The 22,984-nt window shown below is 40.5% G+C and overlaps 1 protein-coding gene across 1 annotated transcript in view; it reads right to left on the bottom strand.

Annotated features, from left to right (window-relative positions):
• SORCS1 (sortilin related VPS10 domain containing receptor 1) overlaps nucleotides 1-22,984 on the bottom strand; it is a 288,127-nt gene that overhangs the window by 183,439 nt on the left and 81,704 nt on the right. The window contains exon 2 of the mRNA XM_065638462.1: nucleotides 15,915-15,982. Coding sequence (XP_065494534.1) covers nucleotides 15,915-15,982 — 68 coding nt within the window. The remainder of the gene's footprint in view (nucleotides 1-15,914; nucleotides 15,983-22,984) is intronic.

The raw sequence follows: 22,984 nt of genomic DNA, 5'->3' as shown, positions 1-22,984 counted from the left end.
AATTCAATTTATAAGAATTTTGTGTACTTGCAGATAGCATGGAAAAAAAAAAAAACAAAACCAAAAACAAAACAAAAAGAGGGCAAAACCCAACATTCTGTCAGGATGACAATGCCCAGTGAGTTGTTGTTAAGGCATGTATGTGATGACTGTCAAGCACAGGCCAAATACACATGTAAATTAAGGCTCTAAGGTAGCTGAAATGTTGCTGATTCACTCAGCATCCTCTCCCCGCTTCCTGGATGGATTAAAGCTCATTAAGTGCAGCTAGAAGACATTGGTTCCTATGTGAAATAAAACAGGTGCCAAAATGAATGGAATTATGCAGCCAAATTTATACTACACATCCTACGTGTACTGTCCCTATTTGCCAGACTGAGCTATGACATTTTTTGTGTTTTCTGAAGTAACAGAAATCCTTCCATCAAGATTAGGTCCTTAAAGTTACACAACACAGGTATCAAAAGGTATCAATGTTCAATCTTTAAGCAGTGAGGGAGAGTTCCTACATAAGGATGGGTAGACACGGTGAGTGTTGGCATCATTCCACGTATGATGTTACCTGGAACCACTGAGAGTAACACTGGCAATAATTCCCCTTTTCCCCCAACTTACCTCTCAATCAGTGAATAGATATTTTGCAGCCAGTAGAGGCTGACTCATCCTATCAGATGGTGAATGTCAAAGCTTTGCAGAAGTTAAGACTGACTTTCAGATTTCTTTCTCAGAACAGAGTGCACACAGCTTGCTAGAATTTTAACTCCCTCTGACCAAGACTTCTGCAGGTATTTTGGGGGGGTGAGTTTTCTCATGGGAAGATGATCTATCAAACAGAGGAGGATGTAGATTCAACTCTCTACATCACATCCAAGCAGAAGGCGGCAAAGCAGTCATCACTAGGTTCATCCAGAAAATCAAACTAATCAACAAGCCAATAAGATCCCCATTGTAGGTTCAGGCATACTAATGAAATAGGAGTCACTGAGGTGCTGAGTCACATGCCCCAAGTAGCTGGGTCTTCAGAGTCAAGGTCGTTGCCACCTCTCTGAAGAGAAAAATATTTCTGAGGTAGTAGGAACAATATAGCCAGCCTGGCAGCACTACAGAACCAAATATCATCCAGGACCACCACACACTTTACTCTTCCATACTTTCATTTTCTAGTAAGCAGCATGGTACAAAACTATGCAGCACAAGTTTACTAAAGAACCAGCATTTTTCCTTACTGCTTAATGGAGCTTTCCAAAGGCATCCCTTTTACTTTCTCCATTCATTAAAAGAATAAGGCAATGCTTAAAGAGCAATCAATAAAACTCAAAAGACAGACTGTACTCCATCTGCCATATGGAGCTTCTTGCCCTAAAGGCTACACACAAGTGCAATTTTGTATCATTTACTTCTTTTTCATTTCCATAGGGCACTCAGTCTAACATGGGGAGTGGCAAGTTCATTTTATAATAAAATACGGTTGGGTGAATTTGCTTTCATCACACAGCAGGACTCCATGTATATAAAGAAATGTGGGAAAAGAAACTGGGTGGCTGAAGGCACAGAAAACGTCTCACTCGAGCATTAATTCAGCTCTCACTGCAGTTGATGTAGCCCAACAACCACCTGATGCCTTTCAGCTGTCTACCATTCTGGACACTAAAAGTTTACATTGGTTGAAATGAAGGAAAAATAATTCTCACATAAGCACACCCACCAAAGGCTAATAAACACCTCTATTAAAACACTTCTGCTGTTTATAAAGTCCTGGAGCCAGAAGTCTGTATTAGCTGGAAGGCTACATCAAGTAAGTATCACACACCTCCTTCAATGATCAACTCTTACACACTTGATAAGATTATTTATAATAATACAAAAAAAGGCTAGAATGCTAGCTGTTATAACAGGAATAAATAGCCTCAGACCTGCCCTCAGCTAAGCGAGACACTCGGATTTTGGATTTGGTTTGGAAGAAAGTTGCAGCGTGCAGCTCCTCTGCCACTGCAATCGGTTTCATGAATAATTCTAGATCTTACCTTTTCTTCCATATCAAACTAACAAAAAATCTCCATTCCCAGCCTCCCCCTCCCCTGGATTTTTTTTTTTCAGAGCAATAACCAACATTCCAGGAGTTACTGTATATCAAAGATAATCCACACACATAAAACTAGGTTATTATCTCTCTATACAAGGGTTTTTTTTCAAGCAATACAAATAGAAATTCTGCAAATTAACTAGCCTTGTTCACTCTGAGAGGTTTATTCCATTTTCTTTCTAAACCAATTCACTCAGCAGGTTTCTTCTGAAACAATAAAGAACAACTACTGAATGTAAGACAAGCCAACTGCCAAACCTAACACCTTTTAAATTATGTTAATAGAGTGGCTGGACAATGAATTTATACTTATTACAATGCTGACCATTATTTTCTAATGGGACATAGATTGAATCGACTTTATAGCTACACTTACTGTATTTTTAACCACCTTTTCTGTTTACTTTGCATTTTCGTAATGCTAAAAAGCTAAGCAGTAAGAGCAGCTATCAAAATAGTATCAATAGTAAGAAGAAAAGCTTAACAAGAAGATGCTGCTGCTTTTATATTAGTGGCCAGAAGTCATTTCTGGAGCAGATCAACAGCTAGTGGAAAGTGGTGCAGTTTGACTCAGGTCAGTGAATTAATACCAGTTTCTATAAGCAAAAGAGCTGAGGACTCAGGCAACCCCTCTAACCTTAACCATGTCTAACCTTCTTTGCTTCAAAAAACTAGATTTCCTCCCCCACCTCTCTTCTGTACTTGTCTTTTTTTACCTGGCCTGAGCAGTCTTTTGCCTGCCTTATTCCACAATTCATGATTTTGTTTCCTTTGTTTCACCTCCCAACTCACTATTCTTATAAACAGACACAAAACTTGGTTCACTTGCAGTTTAAAGTGTTTGCTATGTGCATGACCTTAGGGAGGTGTTTCAGATCTGTTTAATTTTATGTCTATTCTTTAATTCAAATCAACATTTCACTAAGTTAGCCTTGTGCTGAATTGGGTAATTTGGAATGAATTAACCTAAAATGATTACCTTAGCAAAAAGAAAATGAGCAAATTTAGACACGAGATGCAACTACATTGCAATAGCAACACTTCACAGAATCACAGAATGTTAGGGATTGGAAGGGACCTCAAAAGATCATCTAGTCCAATCCCCCTGCCAGAGCAGGAACACCTAGGTGAGGTTACACAGGAAGGCGTCCAGGCGGGTTTTGAAAGTCTCCAGAGAAGGAGAATCCACAACCTCCCTGGGCAGCCTGTTCCAGTGTTCCGTCACCCTGACTGAGAAGAAGTTTCTTCTCACATTTAAGTGGAACCTCTTGTGTTCCAGCTTGAACCCATTACCCCTTGTCTTACTGTTGGTTGTCACCGAGAAGAGCCTGGCTCCATCCTCATGACACCCACCCTTTATATATTTACAAACATTGATGAGGTCACCCCTCAGTCTCCTCTTCTCCAAGCTAAAGAGCCCCAGCTCCCTCAGCCTTTCCTCATAAGGGAGATGTTCCACTCCCTTAATCATCTTTGTGGCCCTGCACTGGACTCTCTCCAGCAGTTCCCTGTCCTTCTTGAACTGAGGGGCCCAGAATGTACTTCCATTGAGTACATTTACCTATACAGAGTTCTGTGCAAGGCGTGCATCTCGTGTCAGAGCAGAAGTTCATTTAGCTCAGTGCCCTGTCTCTAACAATGATTAACAACAGGTATCTGTGGAAGACCTCAGGAAGCATCAATTTGTATTTCCTCTAAATACTCTCCCAGCCTCCAATAACTGGGATACAGTGACTTTCTGGGCGACAGATGCCATACTCTGTAAGCATATTTAAATTGTTTCTGAAGCATATTAACACCCTAAACTGTGCAATGCATTGTTGCACTTCCCTTTTGTCTTTCAATTCTGCACAGAAATCCCATCCTAGTTTTGCACATTGTCACAAAGTTTTTCATGCCAAATCATTGTCTTAAAATAAATGTTTCTCAGTTTTAATTTCTTTACAAATTCAGCTCCTGGCTCCTTAGCTTACATAGCCATTGATCAAAGCAGTCCATTTTGGCGCCTTCACAATGGGACATGGTGTTCAGTTCTCTGTCTATTCCAGTTCCTATGTACTGGCTGATCGCAGCTCTTCACAATGCTGTAAGGAGAGAGTACATAGTACTGTAAGTACAACCCTTCAGCTCTTGTCCTACTGTTATGTTTTGTTGGACTAAAACACATTTCTTCAAGTGAGCTCAGCTTAGTAAGTAATCCATTTGCTCACTGTGACTACCTCAGGTCTCTTTATGATTCACTATGCCACTTGTCTTAAAACTTGGAAGTTATACCAGATTTATTACCAGACTAATGGCAAAAATGGCCTATATCACTGCACCTAGAACTAACCTTGCAGAATGTCATTATAAATATCTTGCCAAAAGAGGATCCCTTGCAGCTGACTTTTGATACACTTGAATTTGCTGATTCTTGATTATGCCTAACCAAATATTTCACCATCTAATAGCCACAAGCCCATACAGTGACAGAACACAAATCTCCCAAACCCAGCCAGTATCCTGTTCTCTGAACCATGCAGCTCTTTTATATCACAGTAAGTTCATTCATACTCCTGCTCACTCAGATCACAAACTGGGCTGATTAACTCACAAAGAAACACTAAATAAGAAGCAGAATCCCTGTTCTGAATCCAGGGCCCTTCTTCCCCAATCAAACAAATTACTGTGTTGAGGAAGAAAAGTCAGGAGACTGAAAATAACTCCTCCGAGTCTCTCCTAAGACTGCATTTGGCTTCCAAACGCTGTTGTGCATCATCTTAATAAAACACTTAGGGAAATAAATCAAAGGCTATTAAAACACTTGTGACATCACACTTGCTTCTCTGAGTAACATCCACATCTTTAATTTACAGTACGTGAGTGCTGAGTAGGTGGTAGACTTTAAAGAAAAAATAAAAAACGTATTGGTTTCTTCCTCCCTTGGCTCCTTTACCAGAGATAAAGCAGACTGGCATTGTAATGTGCTTTTCTTACAAAAGAGTTAGCATTGTGAAAGCTGTTAACACACACACAGAGATTACAAAGAATAAGACCATTTACCTTTGAAAAGGGAACACTTAGAAGGGAAATTTACTGAGGTCTTTAAGTTTCTTTCTTACTACCTTCATCGTGACTAGCCTCTAAATGTTATGCTGCCTCATAACAAGAGAGCACATCCTCACTCGAGCATTGGCAGGGAAGCAAAAAAATTATATTTTCACAATGCCTGTAGTCAGTGCACACTGCTCACAGAAAAACAAGGTCAGAGTCTTGCAAACCACAGATGTGGTTACTGGAAAGGGCCAATAATTTAATAGCCTAATATATAAAACTTACATTTTTAACTAGGTATTAATATGGCAAGTCATCAGAACTTCGGGAATAAGCTCATTTCTATAGCAGGGCAAGAACAAAAAATTATCCCAAAGACAGTAGGTTTCTTTTTGAGAGTTTAACATTGATAACAGCTGTCATTTATTGGGCATTGCTGGAGGCAGGGTAGGAAAAAAGCAGACTACCTCTTGAAGACTCTAGCAAGGAAATCTAATTTTGAGGAAGAACTGTGCAAAAAACTTCACATGGAAGGGTGCTGCTTCCACTTAGGCAGTGCTACCATGTACAATAGTAAGAAGGAAAAAAGGCTGCACTTCTGCTTCCCTCACCTCCCAGAAAACACAAGAACAGGGGAGCTGAGAAGGTACAAACAATTAGAAAAAAAAGTTTTCATATCTTCATAAAGAAATAACTGTTACAAGTGAGGTTCATAAAGATTTTGCTTTGCTGCTACCTCTAGTGCTGGGAAGAACCACCAGATGGGAGAAGCAATGCCACAGAGTCCACGGTCATAAAACACCTTCTGCATTGATTTTTTCCTTCCTTGGAAAGATAATTGATTATTTTAGAGGAATGGTTTTGAATCTCATTTCTTACCCTTTTGCAAGCATCAATCTCTGTTCAGGCAAAATCCAAACTCAAGATGTCATAAACTGACCCAAAGATGACAATTCACCCTGCCTACAAAGATAATACAAGGGTTTCTCAATGTCCTGTTAGGAATTGGATGAGAATAGACCATAACTTTGTCTTGGTAAAGCATAGGTCAGATGTGCTAGTCTTCAACCATGGACAGAGATTGTAAGTTTATGCAGCTGTGTTTCCACTCTGACTCTTTCAGGACTGTTTTTAAGTAGCCAGCTTCATCGAAACCTCCCAGCTCATTTACTGCAGACAGGTAACATAACCCCATTATCCACACATGCAATGGTGAAGCTGCTTTCGCAAAGCTGTGTGCAGGAAGGCTGGGGCTCACAGCTCTGGTTCCCATTCCGCAGCTCTCAGACTATATGTTGCTTCCTACAAGCAAGGACAGAAATAAACACACCCAAACTATCAGTAAGAACACAATGACTTGTCGGTAAAGCATAACGGTAGCTCAGACCTGCCTACAGCTTCCTTTTATCCTCCTGTCTTACAGAAGAGTTATTTAGCACACAAGTTCTTCTGGCCTCCTGTTTCCATTTTAGCTTATTTAGAAAAGGTTCTGTATTCAAATGTAAAAGAACAATGTAGACCCTTCTTCCCCAGAGATAAACGATGCCCAGCCGAGTGCTGTGCAAATTTTAAAGCTTGCAGCTTAACAAATATCTCCTGGGGACTCAAGACCAGCAGTCAGACCACTGGGGAAGACTGGCAGCTTTTAATCAGTGACAAGGAACCTGCCATCTCCTCAGACCACATTCCAATGTCTGTGTTCTTTCCTCCCAGCTGTGTTTCTCCCTTATATATGGGAAATACCTGGTTTCCAGTTAACTAAAGGGGTGTCTCTTCTCCTTGTGTTCTGCCTTAGGAGAGAGTGAGCAACTTTGTAGCTTTATCACCATAAAAGAGCAAAACCCCTCTAGTTTTATCAAAAGTAAACTAAATTTGCTTTTGTTCACCAGCAGAACGCAAAGATAACTTTTTTCTTTTTTTTTTTTAATTGCTGGGCAGCATAATCATGTAAGTCAACAGTCAATACTCAAGCTGGTTTACAGGAATGCCAGGTTAAAAGTTCTGCTTGGCCTGATCAGAGCAGTGATCTGAACCTCAGCCTTCAGTATGACAAATCAGCATCTACACATCCAGTTCATGGAGAAATCCACCCCACACTAATTCCCCTTCCATCCCATCCTGATTTGTCTATCTAGCCAACATACTTTAAGCAAAGAAAAAAAAAAAAAAACCTCTCAAGTGTGAAGAATCTATGTTTGGGTTTTCTCATCTGTACAATAGTTGGAGCCAGTCAATCTTCTCTTCAGCTTTGAAAACTGGGAATTGGGGCTTTCTCCCACCACAGGAAAGCTGAGATTGTGAGCAGTCACCTGATGCCAGGAGCTCAGGCTTGAAGGAAAAACAGAAGGAAATGAATGGGAACACATACACAGATAAGTACACAGTCTGGAAATACAGTAGTAAAAACAAATTAGTAGAATGAACAACATGGTCTTTTTTGCAATAATTCTACCTTGGAGAAGACTGGATATCAGTGTTTCTCCTTATGAAGTCATTTAATACACAATACACGGCTGAATTTTTATTACTTTCCAACTCAGCACCTCTCATAGATACACTATCTATCCAGATCAAAACATCATTGAAAAGAGGTTTTATCTTCACACCCAACTACTCAGCACACAGTAAAATACATGCTAGGGAAATTCCTGCAACTTCCTTACAGAAAAAACTCATTTTGGGAGTAGGGGGAAATAATGAGTGAAAGAGAGAACGAAGGCTTTTTACCTCACACTGGTAAAGCATTGTATTGGTTTAGAATGCATTACAACTGATGTTCATAATCAACAGGACACATCTTCACCCACCACTCAATGCATGTCACCAGTGAAATGACTCAGTGCAATAGCAGGGAGAGGCTGCCAGCCAGCATAGGAAAGTTCTTGAATCCACACATGCCTCCTCCAAGCCTTCATAAGGGGAAGTCAAGCTGAAAATTAATTCCTTGCTCACCAGGAAACAAGTCTCTCTCAAGTTGTCCCTGTCATACAAGCACAAAACTTCTCAGTACTAAGTACACATGGACTCTCAATGGTACATCCTAATGACAAGAGGCAAAAATGAACCTTCCTTGCCCTGATTGCTCCAGCTCCGTGGAAAGCACAGTATTCACTGACAATACTGGTGCACACATGCAGATGTGGACTCTCATCCAGTGGCCCTTGGCCTTCCTAAAGGACTCTGAACCTTCTTAGTGAACAGCTCATGCATTGATGTCCTACTTTCCCCCAGCCTCGCTAAGCTTCTGATACAAGAAAGAAAAGCTCACTGCTGCTGAGAACTGTGTTGTGCTTCGAGGCACAGGAGCCACCGGCAGGATTGCACTCAACAGATGGCTTTGCTATCACTATTGATGACACAAGCTGATTAATTGTAGGCTTCTCCTTTTCTGTTTTGCCCAATTATTATTCAATAGGTTAGAGAAATCAGAAAAAAAGGACAATTTCAAGCAAGACACTATGTTTTGGTGTAAACAATCATCAGCTTACGCTGCACAAACATGCCACTAGTATATGCATATATATATTTAAATAGGCATTCTTACAGCGCATGGTTTCCAGGTGTTTCACCATGTCCTTCAAGAGAGACCTATTGACACGTGTCCCTCTTTCTGTAGTAAAATAAACTTTGAATGTTCGTCTGGGTAATTCCCAAATTGCAGGTGCAAGAGTATTTGGGACCTGGATCTGAAGACCTTGGAGTTCAGATCTCAAGCTAGAATAACTCACTCAACTACAGTAGTTTTTTGTTAACCCAAGCTCAGCCCCAAATACATTCATTCTTCTTTGTGATTAGTAGAGAATATATATATCCCTCTGAAAAGATATGTACGATTTTACCCAGCTTTGCAAAAGGAAGAGTGACTGCATAGATATGAAAGAGATTGAAATAGCAGCATATAAAGGGTGTTTTGCTTTCTGTTTATGAATTGGAAACTACTGCATTGGTTGTCTTTCCTCTTACATATCAGCTCCAGTCCAGCTTGTCTGCAATTACTACACAGCCAAATAGATGGAGAAACCCCATGGACTGGAACCAGAGATAGTTCTGCTATGTTTCACCAATATAATTTGTAAAAATAGGTATAGTCTAGGAAACAGATGTGCAAGTCCATCTTCTAATTTGCAGAACAAGAATAAAAACCACATTTAAACATTGTATGTCTATAAAGTGGCATGAACATTGTGCATCTGGTACTTACAATACATTGGTAATATATGTCAGTATTAATATTTATTATCTTGATTTATATGTTTTTTTTCATGCAGAAAATTTATTTGGGTTCTTTTTTATTTACTAAGAGTCCTACATTTCATGACTGGCTGCAATAGGGAACACATTTTTAATATGCTTAATAAATTTGTGTCGTCAGTAGTGCTGAATGTTTTATCCATGCAGACCAGGGAATGAGGAGCACATCACTAAATCCTCAACCAAATCTGATCCTTCAGAATATCAGGGTATGATTCTTCAAGGCATGCCAAGGCAGAACTTACTTGAAACTGATTTAACAAAGACAAACGTTACACCGCAAAATGCAAGGGTTATACTGGCCCTCGTTCTTCATGGAAGGTAAGAATGCGGTAAAATTAAATAAGATTTTTGTTTGTTTTTTTCTCCTTTCTCTGGTGTTATGGGAGCTCTTTTTGATAGCAGGCAAAACACCCTAGGAAACTTTGGCAACCAACTAGAAGAACTGACTGTGCTAGAAATTTATTACTGTTGGTCACCAGGGTAAAATGAGCCCCCTCGTGAAAAAAATTGATAGCTATAGAAGCTGCTAGGTCCCTAGGTGTCCTCATGGCTGAACAGTGTCCCATCACACAGGAAAAGGCTGTACTTGGCTCCAGATTCAGTCAGCATGCGAAATTCATGTTCTAAGCTTGCTTCCAGAGCAAGGTATCCTGCTGCAATCAAACCGTAAAAAGACACTGCTTCTTTTGTGAATAGCTGAGTGTGCAAACCCACTCTTCCTTCCCTCCGGATGCCCTCCAGCATCTACACACCGAGCAGCCCAGGGTTCATACGTTTGTGGGAGCAAAAAAATTTAAAAAATTGAAATAAAAAACCACAAGGAAATGTCATTGTTACAATTTCACTAAATGCCCATGGGAGATAACGTAGCAGCATTTATCAAGCTCTGATAATCAGTTAAGAAAAGTGACTTACATTGAGCAACTGAAGCACCATATTTATAGGTAAATGCATTTCAAATAGTTCTTTTCAAGTTCCCCTTTCCCATGAAACTGCTGGTTAAAACGTGCTTCACGTGACTTTCCCTCCCTTTGTTTTGTCAGTTCCTCTCTCATATGGATTTGTTTCTTCTACCTGCTTCAGCTAAAAGGCCCTAATCTGCTGTTGCAGAGCACACTGTATCACTAAGCCATAAGTTATGACCTTATTAATGTGGCTCAGCAGGTAGAAAATAAACATGAGTTAAGAACAGCTCATCTGCAAAACAGAAGTAAGGAACCAGCATAAAGTGTGCAAGAAAATGACAAATACAACACCAGACGTATTCTAGAAATTCCCCTCAAAAGAAGTAAGCAAATACTGACAGTCTTCAAAGTCTCCTGTTGCAAGAAGTCTCTGGTCTAGAGAAGAAAATCTTCACAAACACATCAAAAATACTGAAGACGACATGGGCGGCTACAGCTCCTATCTGTAGACAGCATTCTTACATAGCAAGGAGCCAGAAAACTGCATGCAGAAACATAAGTGAGGCTTTAGAGCATCTACGGTATTTATAACCACATAGCTGAGGTCAACTCACAACCAAGTCTATTCAAACAGCAGGATTCAAGGGAGAAAGATGCCTAACAGAGATCATCTGGCTAATATTGCAAGGTTGTATTCAGATTTGATCCTCAATCTACATCTGTCTTTCTCCCTGAGGCTTCTAGCCCTAGAATAGCTGCAAGAGAAAAGAACACATTCCTGTTGGCCTTTGCTCGTTTTCAGTAGCTGACCAGCTAGTGCAAACCCATCTCCAACAAATAAGTGTTTTAACGCAAACACTCCCATGTGCAATGGAGATTATGGGACTATCCAACATACAGACATAAAGCAACGGTACTTAGACCTTGGTAGAATACCAAGTACGTTGGTCTACATTAGCCTGAAATCTTGTCTCCAGCAGTGGCTGAGAGCAGAAAAGGATAAAAACAGGGTAAGGGCAGTGAATTATTTATTTTATCGAACTGTCCCATAAGATAAATGAAGTTTATTCCAATACTGAGAAGTGGAGATGCTCTGAGGGGTCTGATTCTTCTCTGGCTTACCTACCCAATTTCCCTTCTTGAAAGGACAGAGTTGCAGATGTGCATTGGTGGTGTTGGAAGGTGGAGCTGAGTAAAGTGATGGAAGGGCTACAGCACTAGTTCATGCTTAAACAAAAAGGCCATAAAAAAACTGGAAACAGAGTCTTGGAGTTCTGAGAATTTTTATCTTGCTGCAACCTCTCTAATATTTATCACCAGGCAGTCTTCAAAATATTGCAGATGCCAGTTAGCTAAACCCACTCTAAGATATCTGGGGCAGGGTGGGGTAAGTGCAACTATTAACATAACCTGCTTTACATATTGGAAGTTAAAGCTAGATCTGTATGAGGCATAGGTATTTTTCAGAGTCCCTAAGATTCCTTTATGGCATATGTGCTAAAGCTTCCTTACTGCAGAAACCAGGAGCAGTGAAAACAGGCTGGAGTGTTAAGCACTCCTGAACCAGGGAACTCAGAGTTCAGGCACAGCATTGGAGTGCAGGACTACTATCAACAACTTCCAGAACCAACAGAGCAACAGATTGTGATTTAGAATACAAACGCTCTCAAACCAAGCAAACTCTAGATCTTCCTACTTTCTGGATAAAAGCAATGTTTAATTACTGCTATTTTTACAGCTAGTTCCATGAAATTACTCATTTGTGATGAAATATGGAGTCATAAGAAGGCAAAGAAGTGAGTGGCAGCAATCCTTGCTTATCAGCCTCTCACTGCCCTGAGGGAAAGTGTCCTGCACACACATCTTTCCAAAGCATCATATTTACACAAACAGAAAAAAGATTAGTGCTCCCCACAGCTGTCTGCAGCTCATGGATAACAGTCACTATTCTGACATATTTATTTATTGGAAACGTAAGCTTATCTTACTCCAGTAGTAAAAAATATCTTCTCCTAACTCTCACAGCTTAATCCTCTTCGTGATCTGAGATATCTCTAGGAGAAGAAGAGAAATAAATCCAATACACTCAGTTAATTGCTCAGTGACAGGTAATCTTTTCCCCTCCATTTTCTTCCTCTTCTATAAAAAGAATAACAAGAAGTAAATAAAAACCCCACAACTAAAACTGTGGAAAAAGGCTGCTGAGAGAATAACTGCGTAATTAAAGTGAGGCTCAGCCTGATGCGAAATCTCATTTCCCACATACAGAAGCAGCAGCTCACTTGCCATCCGAAGCTCGGTGAGCATAGAGCCTTAGCACTCTAAGAGACTGTACAGATTCTCCCTGTCTCTTTTCTCTTACTGTATTTCATCCCCTCATGTCCGTTGCCAGTGGCCTCTTAATTCATCGATAGTTTTAGAAGGGTGATCTCCATCCATTAGTGCTGTGGCCTGCTGTAGTTAAACTGGCTGAAAAATTACAAGGAAATGCCATCCTTGCAGGCAGTGGTGTGTTTATAAAGAAGATAGATTCATATCTTGTAGGCAATGGCATAGTTGTGTTATAGATGGTTACAGTCCCATCTGTCACAAGACTGCTTAAATCACCCAACTACATCTTCGAATGACAGATATGCTTATAACTAGCTATAGCATAAATGACTAGTTTCTGTGACATGCTTCTAAACAGCCCCTCATCATTCATCAACCTTTTGAGAATGCACTCTGCACAAGAGGACAGCGTGGTATTTCTTTGTCATGTATTCAAGGCAGAGATTCCTCTTCAGTTGCAGGTACTTGCAGAACTGCCTTTCTCCTCTGTCCTTAAGGAACAAGAACTCTTGACATCAGAAATCAAACTAGACATGAGATCATGCTTTCTTCCATTTGCCAGCATCAAAACTAGAGGCATGAAATAAAGCATAAGATACATTTCTCTTCTTCTCTCACTTCTGTTTTTTTCTATCCTTTTTAAACAAGCAGGGAGATTTAAATTAACATGTCACTTAAGCAGCCAGGAGGAGCAACAGCTAATAACCTCTGTCAGGTACATTGAATAATAAGATACACCCATCCTGTCATTTTTTTCCGTTCACACTAAGAATGGAGAACCTGTCCTGGGATCTTCACAAGGATATTTATTAGTGACCTGAAGGCATGCATGCATGGTGAGCAGGGATCTAACACCAGAGACAGACTCAAGACAGAGCACAATATAACCACCTGAGGCATGGGTAAGGCAACAGGACCAAGGAATGACAATGAAGTTCACTGGCAACTTTCAGACCAGTCATGAGCACCGAAGAGCCAATCAAGAATAATGGAGCACTACAAAGATAAGTGAGTTGATTTTAGCTATCCTGTTTCTCCTTCAACATTTCCCAGTCCAAAGTATTTGCCCAGGGATTCTGGATGGTTGGCCATGGAACTGTAACCAAGTCCTCACAAGTGACATGTGCCAAGTGAACCTGAAACTGATAGGTCCAAAGCAAGACAAGTGGTTCCTCAATCTGTGGAACTCCTAGCTCTAAGATGTCACAGGTACCAAAAAAATTAACATGCTCCAAGAGACATTAAGAAAGTTAGCACGTGGGATATTAGTCCCCTGTTATATACTAAACCCCCAAAGATATTCAGACCTTGATAGACCTTAAACTGAAGGTTGAGGAAGGACCATCAAACCTAAGAACAAATCCTAGGAGAATACTAGGAGAAAGTGTCAGAGATGACAAACCTGTTCATATATTCATTCTTAGACTGCTTTTTTTGTAATATGGTACTAAACTAGAGGAAACAACCAGGCTATTACTTTATTGTTAATCACGTTCTGACATTAGGACTGTCTGAAGTCCAGACAACTGCGTTTCACTCACTGGCTCTAGGACTGCTACACTGCCCAAGCCCCATCTTCTGGTACATCTTCCAATGACATCCCCACAGTCCCTTTTCTTACAATCGGGATAAAGTTTATGCCACTGGGGCATGTTCCACAAAAAACCAATTCTGAAAAAGGCAACAGCATAAGGTCATCAGCACAATTTCGAGCCCACATTCATACACTTCAACAAGAAGTGTGTTTTCCACTATCATGTGTCTGTCCTATTTTCAGTCCTAAACCAATACCTCAACACAATCCTGCATTGCATCACATGAGTAAATTAATTCTTCAACACTGTCATCAATGGGGAAAGAAATGTCTCCACATGTTGAAACACCACACCTTCCTCAAAGAAGGAAGAAACAGAGATTAATATTTTTTCAGGCTGAAATGACTGAGGACAGTAAGAGGAAATAAAAATATTTCATATTTATGAAGATTCTTTCTCAAAACCATTAGGAAGTAAAACAATCTACCCCAAAACGCTTTCAGAAAAACATTGCCAAAGCCACAGTCCTGAAAGGTCCTTTACTATGGTGTATACACCATAGTAAAGACAAAGGGAGTAGAGAAAATGGGATTAGTTGTGATCTCAAAACATAGCAGTAATGTATAAGAAATGGAAAGATCTAAGTATCCCCTCACTGCAGGATGAGAAACCATTTGTCCAACCCCACAAACCAGTAACGTGTTCCTGTTGCTGTTCAGAACAAATCCTAGAAACTTTGAATTTCTTTAGCTTTTTGGTTTTTATGGTTTTTTGAAGTATTTTGTTTGTTTGTTTTATTTCTTCAGGCCAGCGAGTACAGCACTAGCCTGCGTTCAGAATACACTCCATGTCAAATCCCTCCTCTGTCATTCTCTTAAAACCTTGCTCAGTACCTTGAACAGAAATGTTATTTGTTCTACTTCTGACCCAAAATTCTTCCTTGAAAATGAAAAACATTTCTTCAACAAGTTCATCAAAACAAGTTCATTCTAACAAGACGTTTTAGTTTCAAATACCCAAAGTCTTCTTGTATCAAGATGGTAGCCTGTCCACTTCCACCAATGACCTGCATACAAAACCCCTATACTTCCCACCAATGGTTGACAGATGGAATGACAAGAAAACCTCCCTTTCGTCAATTACAGGTCATGAAAGAGAGAAAAACAGGCACCATCTGCTCTCACTGAATCCAAATAATAGCCTTAAGAAACAGAACATGGTCCAACTCTCTTTCTTTTGGTTCACAAAGTGCATGATATGCTTTGAAATCATGAAAGTATCAAGGCATTCACTATAAATCAGCCTAGTAGTAAACATCACACCAGTGGTAATCTATTATCTTGTGCTAATACTATCAGTTCTGGATAAACAGACATGGAATACTCGCTCTCAGGTATTCCACCAGTCTTAGTAGCACTGACTTTTCATAATGATCATTTGGGCAGCAGACGGCCATAAGATTCTTCCTTACAAACAAGGACTTAAGGCTACTAACTTCGCCTAAAAATAAACCAATTGGTTTATTTGATTCTGAATAAGATGGGAAAGGGGAAATCAAATGATAGCAGGTTCATTAAATATGTTATCTAGCTGAAACAAGACAATCAGACTTCAGCCTCTTCATCCTTGAGCATGAAAGAATAGAAATGAGAGGGTTCAGCTACAAACCTTCCAGCATATTTTAAAAAATCCAATTAAATTCAATAAAATAATTGTATTGGGTTCTTTCTATTTAAGTAAGGTGGTGATTATTAACTCAATTTATCTCCATACCTCCAAAGAGAGCTCTCTGTGATGCTTCCCAGGTTGTAGTCATACAGTTTTGTCAGAATTAGAATCACCTGAAGGCAAAAGAAGAAATCATGGTTAGTCTCAAACAATTACAATCTTACAGAACTGAAATGACCCCAGGGAGGGCTTAGAATTCCTTTAATGGGTGCTTAACATAATTGAATGAATTGCTAAAAGCATTTGCCTAAACTGACATGGGAAGTATTTGCAGAGATGTATGTTGAGCCAATCAGATCTTTTCTTGCTCAGCTCCTCTGCATGCTATCGCCAACAGGTTCTTGCCTTAACCTCAGGAGGCAGAGTTCAGTGGGAAGGAGCTGACATGCTAGACAATATTTCAGGATACCAGATGAGATCTGCTGTACGCAACAGAAATAGTGATTACTTTCTGCTATGTTTCACAAGCACTGAAGTTGCTGATCTTTTCCACAGCTGTGGTCCACAGATACCTAACCAGCCTGTCTCCAGTCAAACTCTTTTTGGTTGTAGCAGATGAGATAACACAAGCATATGATCACCAGTCTTAGCCTGGGAGACTCAGACTGGACATCAGGAAAAAATCTCCATAAGGAAAATAGTTCAACACTGGAACAGGCTATTCAGAACACCTATGAAGCATCCATTCTTGGAGATTTTTGAGGCCTGCCTAGACAAAGTGTCATAGCTGACCTGATCTATAGCCAGTGGTAATCCTGCTTTGAGTAAAAGGTTGAACTAGAGACCTCCAAATGTCTCTAACAACCAACACTTCTATGACTTCAGTGAAAAGATTTCTATTTAGCCAGAATGGTAGTGTTTCCAGGTTTAGGAGGTTTATTAGCTCTTTTGATAAACATCTTTTCCCTCCTGCCAAAACAGACACTTCTAGAATAAAATTATCTTACCATGGGGAGGAAAGCAATTTTAGCAAAAAGAATTTCCAGCAAAGCATTTCAGCCTGCTCTTTTGTTAATATATATATATATATATATATATATATATATATAAATATTGACATTCAAGATGATGGGCTTCTTTAACAAGACCTATATTTGGGACATAAACTACCAGATCATTACTACTGCTACTAATTTATTTTGCATTTCACCCTGCCAAGTCACTGTATATCTTATCCTCCTCTCTATCCCATTAAAACCGCAGTAAACTAAAGAGGCACAACACCTCTTATCTGACAAAACCCCTGATCTGTATACCTCTATGTTATTATTTTCAGCCTGGGTTCTTAAGAAATGAGACTCACTAATACATATCCCCTGCTCCCTTGATAATATTGCCAACTTCAACCAATTTGGCAGAGAAACAAGTACTGGAGCAAATTCAGCCCCTATAAGCTCTGTGCAAGCTGGCACCAGCACAACAGAGCCATGTGGCTGCTTGCACTGGGGGAGAGGAACAGAGCTCACCACTGCCACTTCCAAAGGCAACAGCCATCCTATAATACCTCTTACAAACCAGTAGCCCCAGACCAGCCACACCATGAACCGTCTCTTTCCAATACATTCAGCATGTGAGACAGAGCAGGAAAAGCACAGCCACGCTGGAGCTGAGGACACAAGTGAGCACATAGTTACCGCGATAGAGTAAGGTACAGGGGACAGGGCACATGAATCTGGCAGGCATTTGTTTCTACAGCACAACTGTTAAATCCCTCAGAGCATAGAGAGAGGCTGCCCAAAGCGTTTCCAATCTGCACTAACACAAGTCATGTGCAGCTGATGATGGAGACAGTAGAGACACCTGAAAAAACAGTGCTTCACCAGGGCAAACCATCCCCCTAGAGCCAGGCCCAGCCAAGCCCTGAGCTCTTGCATGACTTCCCAAGTCCATCTCCAGATCCTGCTTTCCACAGCAGCTCCCTCACGTGTTTCCCCACCAGCCCCAGCCTCACAGCAGCAAGCCATCCCCAGGTCCCTGAACCACCAAGCCTGGACTCCACCATGTCCTCCAGCAGCACCCGCCCTGTGGCAACTGGTGACCGATCCACAGTGGCCCCAACCCACAGTGACTCCTGCCTTGGCCAAAGGTCCAGAGGACAACATGCATCCCATGCTACAATGGAGGCACTTCACACAACCACCATGAACCTTCCTTTGCTCCCCTGGGCACCCTGACATGGATGGCCCCTCCATCCCCCAAAACAGACAACCCCACTGTCATCAGGGAGGTGAGTCTCTCTAGCCTGAAGAGTCCTTCTTTGAAGAGGCGGCCAACGTGCCAAGTGCCAGCCACCTGCTGAGGCATCAGCTGGCAGAGCAGCAGCAGGCACATATGCTTTGCAAAGGCTTGCACTAGTTAGGGCTTTACACATGCTAAATTTCAATCTCAGCCCTCCCAGGAATGCTTATCAGTGACAGCAGGGCAGCTGTCTGCTCCAGATACAGAACCGTGCCACTGCTATCTCTCACAGCACCCTTTATACAGATCTATAAATCCCCTACTCAACAAATAAATGAAAATTAAGGAGGGAAAACAAAAAAGAGGAAAGGGTGTGCACATAAGGCCTTTCTCAATAACAACCCTCCCAATGAAAGGTAGCAGTGAACTCGATGAGGTTCAGCACCAGCCTGCATGGAGACCTTCAATACAGTGTGGGAGTTGCACACACCCTTGGCTTCAAGCCTCTCCTGGATCTGCAGAGCAGCCGGTCAGTTACTTGCATCTTTTTCCAAGCCTTGTCTTCTCTTGGCCCTCTCCTCTGCTTGCCAGAGGAACTAGAGATGTCAATGACTACTGAATATTTCCCCTAATTAATATTTTGACATCTGATGATTTTAGAAGCAGAACTGAAGATAGCAGACATAGAAACTGAGCAAAATAAATAGGAAAATGAGTGGTGTCTTCCCCCCATTCTTTGCCACTGGCTGATGTAATCTTGGGGAAGACCATACAAGAATCAAGAAACACTTTTCCCATCTGTAAAACCCAAGAATTAGCATCAGGCTAATACTATGGAATACTAAGATTAGCAGCAAGTGCTGGTGCTAAACAGACTGAGAATTTTTTTTTCACAGTTTGCTCAGATTTTTACTTTTTGCAGCTGAGGAAAATTCACAAATCTCAAAACTTCCACAACAGAAAATTCCAGTGAGAATTTTAATCTCCACTCTTGAGAAGAAAAAAAAAAATATAACCCTAGAAATAATATTAAGTGACAAAAAATCAAAAGTGCCAATATGAGAAATCAAAATATTTCACTTCCAGAGAGCTGAAACATCTCTCTTGTTCTTTTTTTTCTTCCCACAGAAATTTCAGTAAAACCCACACACGCTTTGAGTGCTGTAGTTCTCTTAGAACTGACAGATAGGGTGGAACCCAACTACATTCCATCATACTTCTTTTCAATATAGTTTTAATACCCCTTCTGCAGAGGCACCCCTGGACCCATCCAAATGCGCATGTTAGTTGCAGACTTACTACATCCAGAACCCCAAATAATGTTGTTATATCCTGACTTCTTAGTAAATTTAGGATCAATTCTTAACATTTAACATTTCCAAACTAATACCTGTATGTGACACCACACTGTGGAAAGGTATGCACCAGTTTGTTGGGTCATAGCTTACATATCTTCACTTGGTGCAGATATCCTATTCCCAAAACACAGAAGGGATTTTCCTAGAGGAAGCTTTCTCATTTTCACAGACCTGTATCAGGTCTCTAATATCTTTAAGCTTATCTCTAGTTTCAGCAGTCTCCTTGTGTCATTTACTGTAGTTCAAACACTATCATTAGATTTGGTCAAACACGTATGTGCAAAACAAACAAGTCATTGGGCAGAAAATTAGGTATATCTGCCCTAGTGTTCAGTATTCTCTTTTCCCCTTTGTAATGACATTTGAATAACATATGCGAGGCCATGATATTGGTTATATTTACTTTTTCAGAAAACATATTTCTCCTTTGCTGTTCTCATTTCTTTGTTATTTAGCTTGCAAAGGTTAATTCCCATTTAAGATTGTTTCTTTTCCTTTTTTTTTTTTCCTTCTCCCTCTGTGGCTGTCACTATGTAGTACTGAGGAACCTAATGAACAGAGACATGCATATTATGTTGTTCTAAATGTCAGAATAGCGGCTCTGAAGCACAGCAACGAAATGAAAAATTTTGTCTTGCTTTTTTTATTTCTTCCTTTGTTTTCATTTTCTGGGACTCTGTGTTTTTGTCCCTTCTTTACCACTTACCAATCAATGCAAGCTAACAAGAGCAAAAGAAAAGAAAAAGTAAACTAGAAATATAATGGAAAAGGAGCTGAAAATCCAGTCTTATGCCAGTTCTGCTGTGAATACAGATAAGCCTTCCTATTGCATAGGAATGCAAAGCTTCAAAAAGTCTGTTCTTCATTAGGATCAGCAGTTGAAGTGGCTTATTCTACCTTAGCAGGTAAGGAAGAGAAGGAGAGAGAAAACTTCTTCACTTCTGCATTGACAGTTCAGAGCAAAAGATATTTGAACCTGGGTTTACCACATCCCCAGTGAGTACACTAACCATGAGGTATACCACTAAAAATGTTTTGTTAGAATTACTTACATAAAGTGGAAAAGCCCCAGCAGGCAAGAAATTGACAGAAGGCTTGGTAGGTTAGCACACTCACCTGGGAAAAGACAGACTGACAAAAGAGGTACTTAAACCTGGCTCACCCATCTCCCAAAGGAAATCAGTTCCCAGGGGCTATTCTAGGAAGGGCAAAGGTATTTGCATCTTGTACACTATTATGTTTTTCTTTAAACTAAAACAGCATTTTCAAGGAAAACATACTTTGTTAATCACTCCTGACCTGTGATTGCTTTTCAAGACTTGGGATGTGAAGGCCCACCTATATGTTTTGAGATGGAATCAGTGGCTGGACAGAAGAGACTGCTCTGTGAATTTGCCATTTTAGGCCCTAGGAGGCTCTTTACTATCTTGGGAGAAATTCTAGGGTAAGCATGGCTAAATTTTTCACAGATCTACCTTCGCTCATGTTCGACTGGTGTACGCTGTCTCACCACACCCTTCCTTGTGCTTCTGGCTCAGGTTTAGTACTGGCTTAAATATTTGTCATGAACTTGTTTTCAACTGCCTTACAAATACAAGTAGGAAGGCTCCTACGGGGTATCGGACAAATACCATTCCTTACTACAGCGCCAATTCCAAATGTAATGCAAGGATTACATTTATCCTGACATTTGTCCCCTGGCAAAAAAATATTTTGTCTTATTGAACAGTACTTAACTAGCTGATCAGGAAGGTAGTGAACAAAAGTGTGCACACTGCTGCCGATCAGGCTCATAACACATTAAAAAGGAAGAGACAGGCTACACTCTGTGACTGTGTAACTCATCTGCTGCCAATGATGTGTGTCCAGAAAGCAAGCAAGCCCACACTGAGCTATTTTCTGCCACAACTACAGAGAAACCAGTACGTGAGCCAGCTAATAGCACACTAGGTCAGGGATTGTAACACTCTGCACTAGTCACTGACAATTGCAAAATTTACTCCTGGGAACACTATACGAGCACTATGTTAAAACATGTCCATACTTATTCAAGCTAGGTGAAACAAAGATCTGGACTGGAACAATTGTTGTGTTCAAGGTTTGATCACCATTATTAAAAACGCACCTATGCAAAGCGGTCTGTAATAATGCAACTCAATCTCATTTCTACCAACAGTGCTCTTGTCCTGGATACATTTTGTCAGCTGTGTTCTCATCACCACCGCCCCCCAGGTCCTCTCTGCAAATGCTTTCCACTCTACACAGCACAACGGGATGCTAAATTCAAACCAACAACTTTTATAGCTCCATGCTGATAGATATTTTTCCAACAGAAGAACTCAATTTTTTAAAGGTGTTCACTATAACTTCTTGGCTTTGATTTTTAGAAAGTTATCTGCAGATTGATCTAAAACTGTGCCAGAAAGATTAGTCCTACAGGATTCAAGTGCTGATTTCAAAATTGTAAGAGGCCTTTGCTTAAGAAGGCAAAGGTTTCACCCCTGCTTTAATGTTTTCAGACTTCCATGCTTTGCACATACAGTTATACCTGTTTCAGTCAAGACTGCAGTTGTTCTGGGATAAGCCACATAACTAAAAAACATTTAGTCAGTAGTCCACTTTCCTGACTTGCACACCATCAGCTCTCAGTGTTACTTGTGTACAGACTGTTCCTTACTCAATATTTTGTTGAAATGATTTGGAAGTGATGCAAATGGTATAGTTGATGAAATATTTCTAATACATGACTGCAAACCACTCACAGCAGCTTTCTGAATCAGTTTGAGAATCAGTTTCTTCTGTAGACTGTTAGTACGGTGATCGGACACCTCTTTTTGACCAGAGAAGATCCAGAAAAAAAAGGAAGGTTGCCCACCCCTCTCTCCACAACCCAGCAACCCAATGAAAGCCTTCAAAAGTTTCTATTTTGTCCTGACTTCTCATCTAGCACCATGGATTTTTCTGTCTCAAGCCACAGACTTAAGAGCATATTCTTTCCGGTGTAAAATATCTGAGATGCTCTTCATGAACTCCAGCATTATTCCTGTATTAAAACTAATAACCAGATTGAAAGTTTTTAATTTCAGTCATGTGCCAGCTATATACCCTACACTGTAACCTGATCTTCAGGATGTGCCACAATTTGACGAAAGTACCCACAATAGTCTTCCCTCCCCTCTGATGCTCTCTGCCCAGGCAAAGACCATGAAACACAACCAGAGCTTCTGGGACCCAACACACCACATCTGCAGTTGGGTTACTCTGTTGGTATGAGCTGTAGATGTTTTGGCATAAGGGCTGTCTCACACATGCACAGAACACGAACAGTCTTAAATATAACAATATTTTGTTAATAAGGTATTGTAATACATATAGCCATGAAAGAGATTGTAATGGTGTAACTATCTTTACAAGACAATCCTGATGAAACTGTCACGCTGCCTTCTAATTGGGAAGAGCGAAACAAATGTCCAGCCACAGTCAAGACAGTTTAAGTACACCTCAGTGTGCAGTGATCCATGAATCCCTTACTAAGCTCTAGAGATCCTTCCCATCACCTACTTAGCAGAAACGTAAGTC

This window comes from Caloenas nicobarica, chromosome 7 (genome assembly GCF_036013445.1).
Source record: "Caloenas nicobarica isolate bCalNic1 chromosome 7, bCalNic1.hap1, whole genome shotgun sequence".
NCBI lineage: Eukaryota > Metazoa > Chordata > Aves > Columbiformes > Columbidae > Caloenas > Caloenas nicobarica.
The sequence above is the reverse complement of the archived record's forward strand: the minus strand, read 5'-3'. Positions and strand labels throughout refer to the sequence as shown.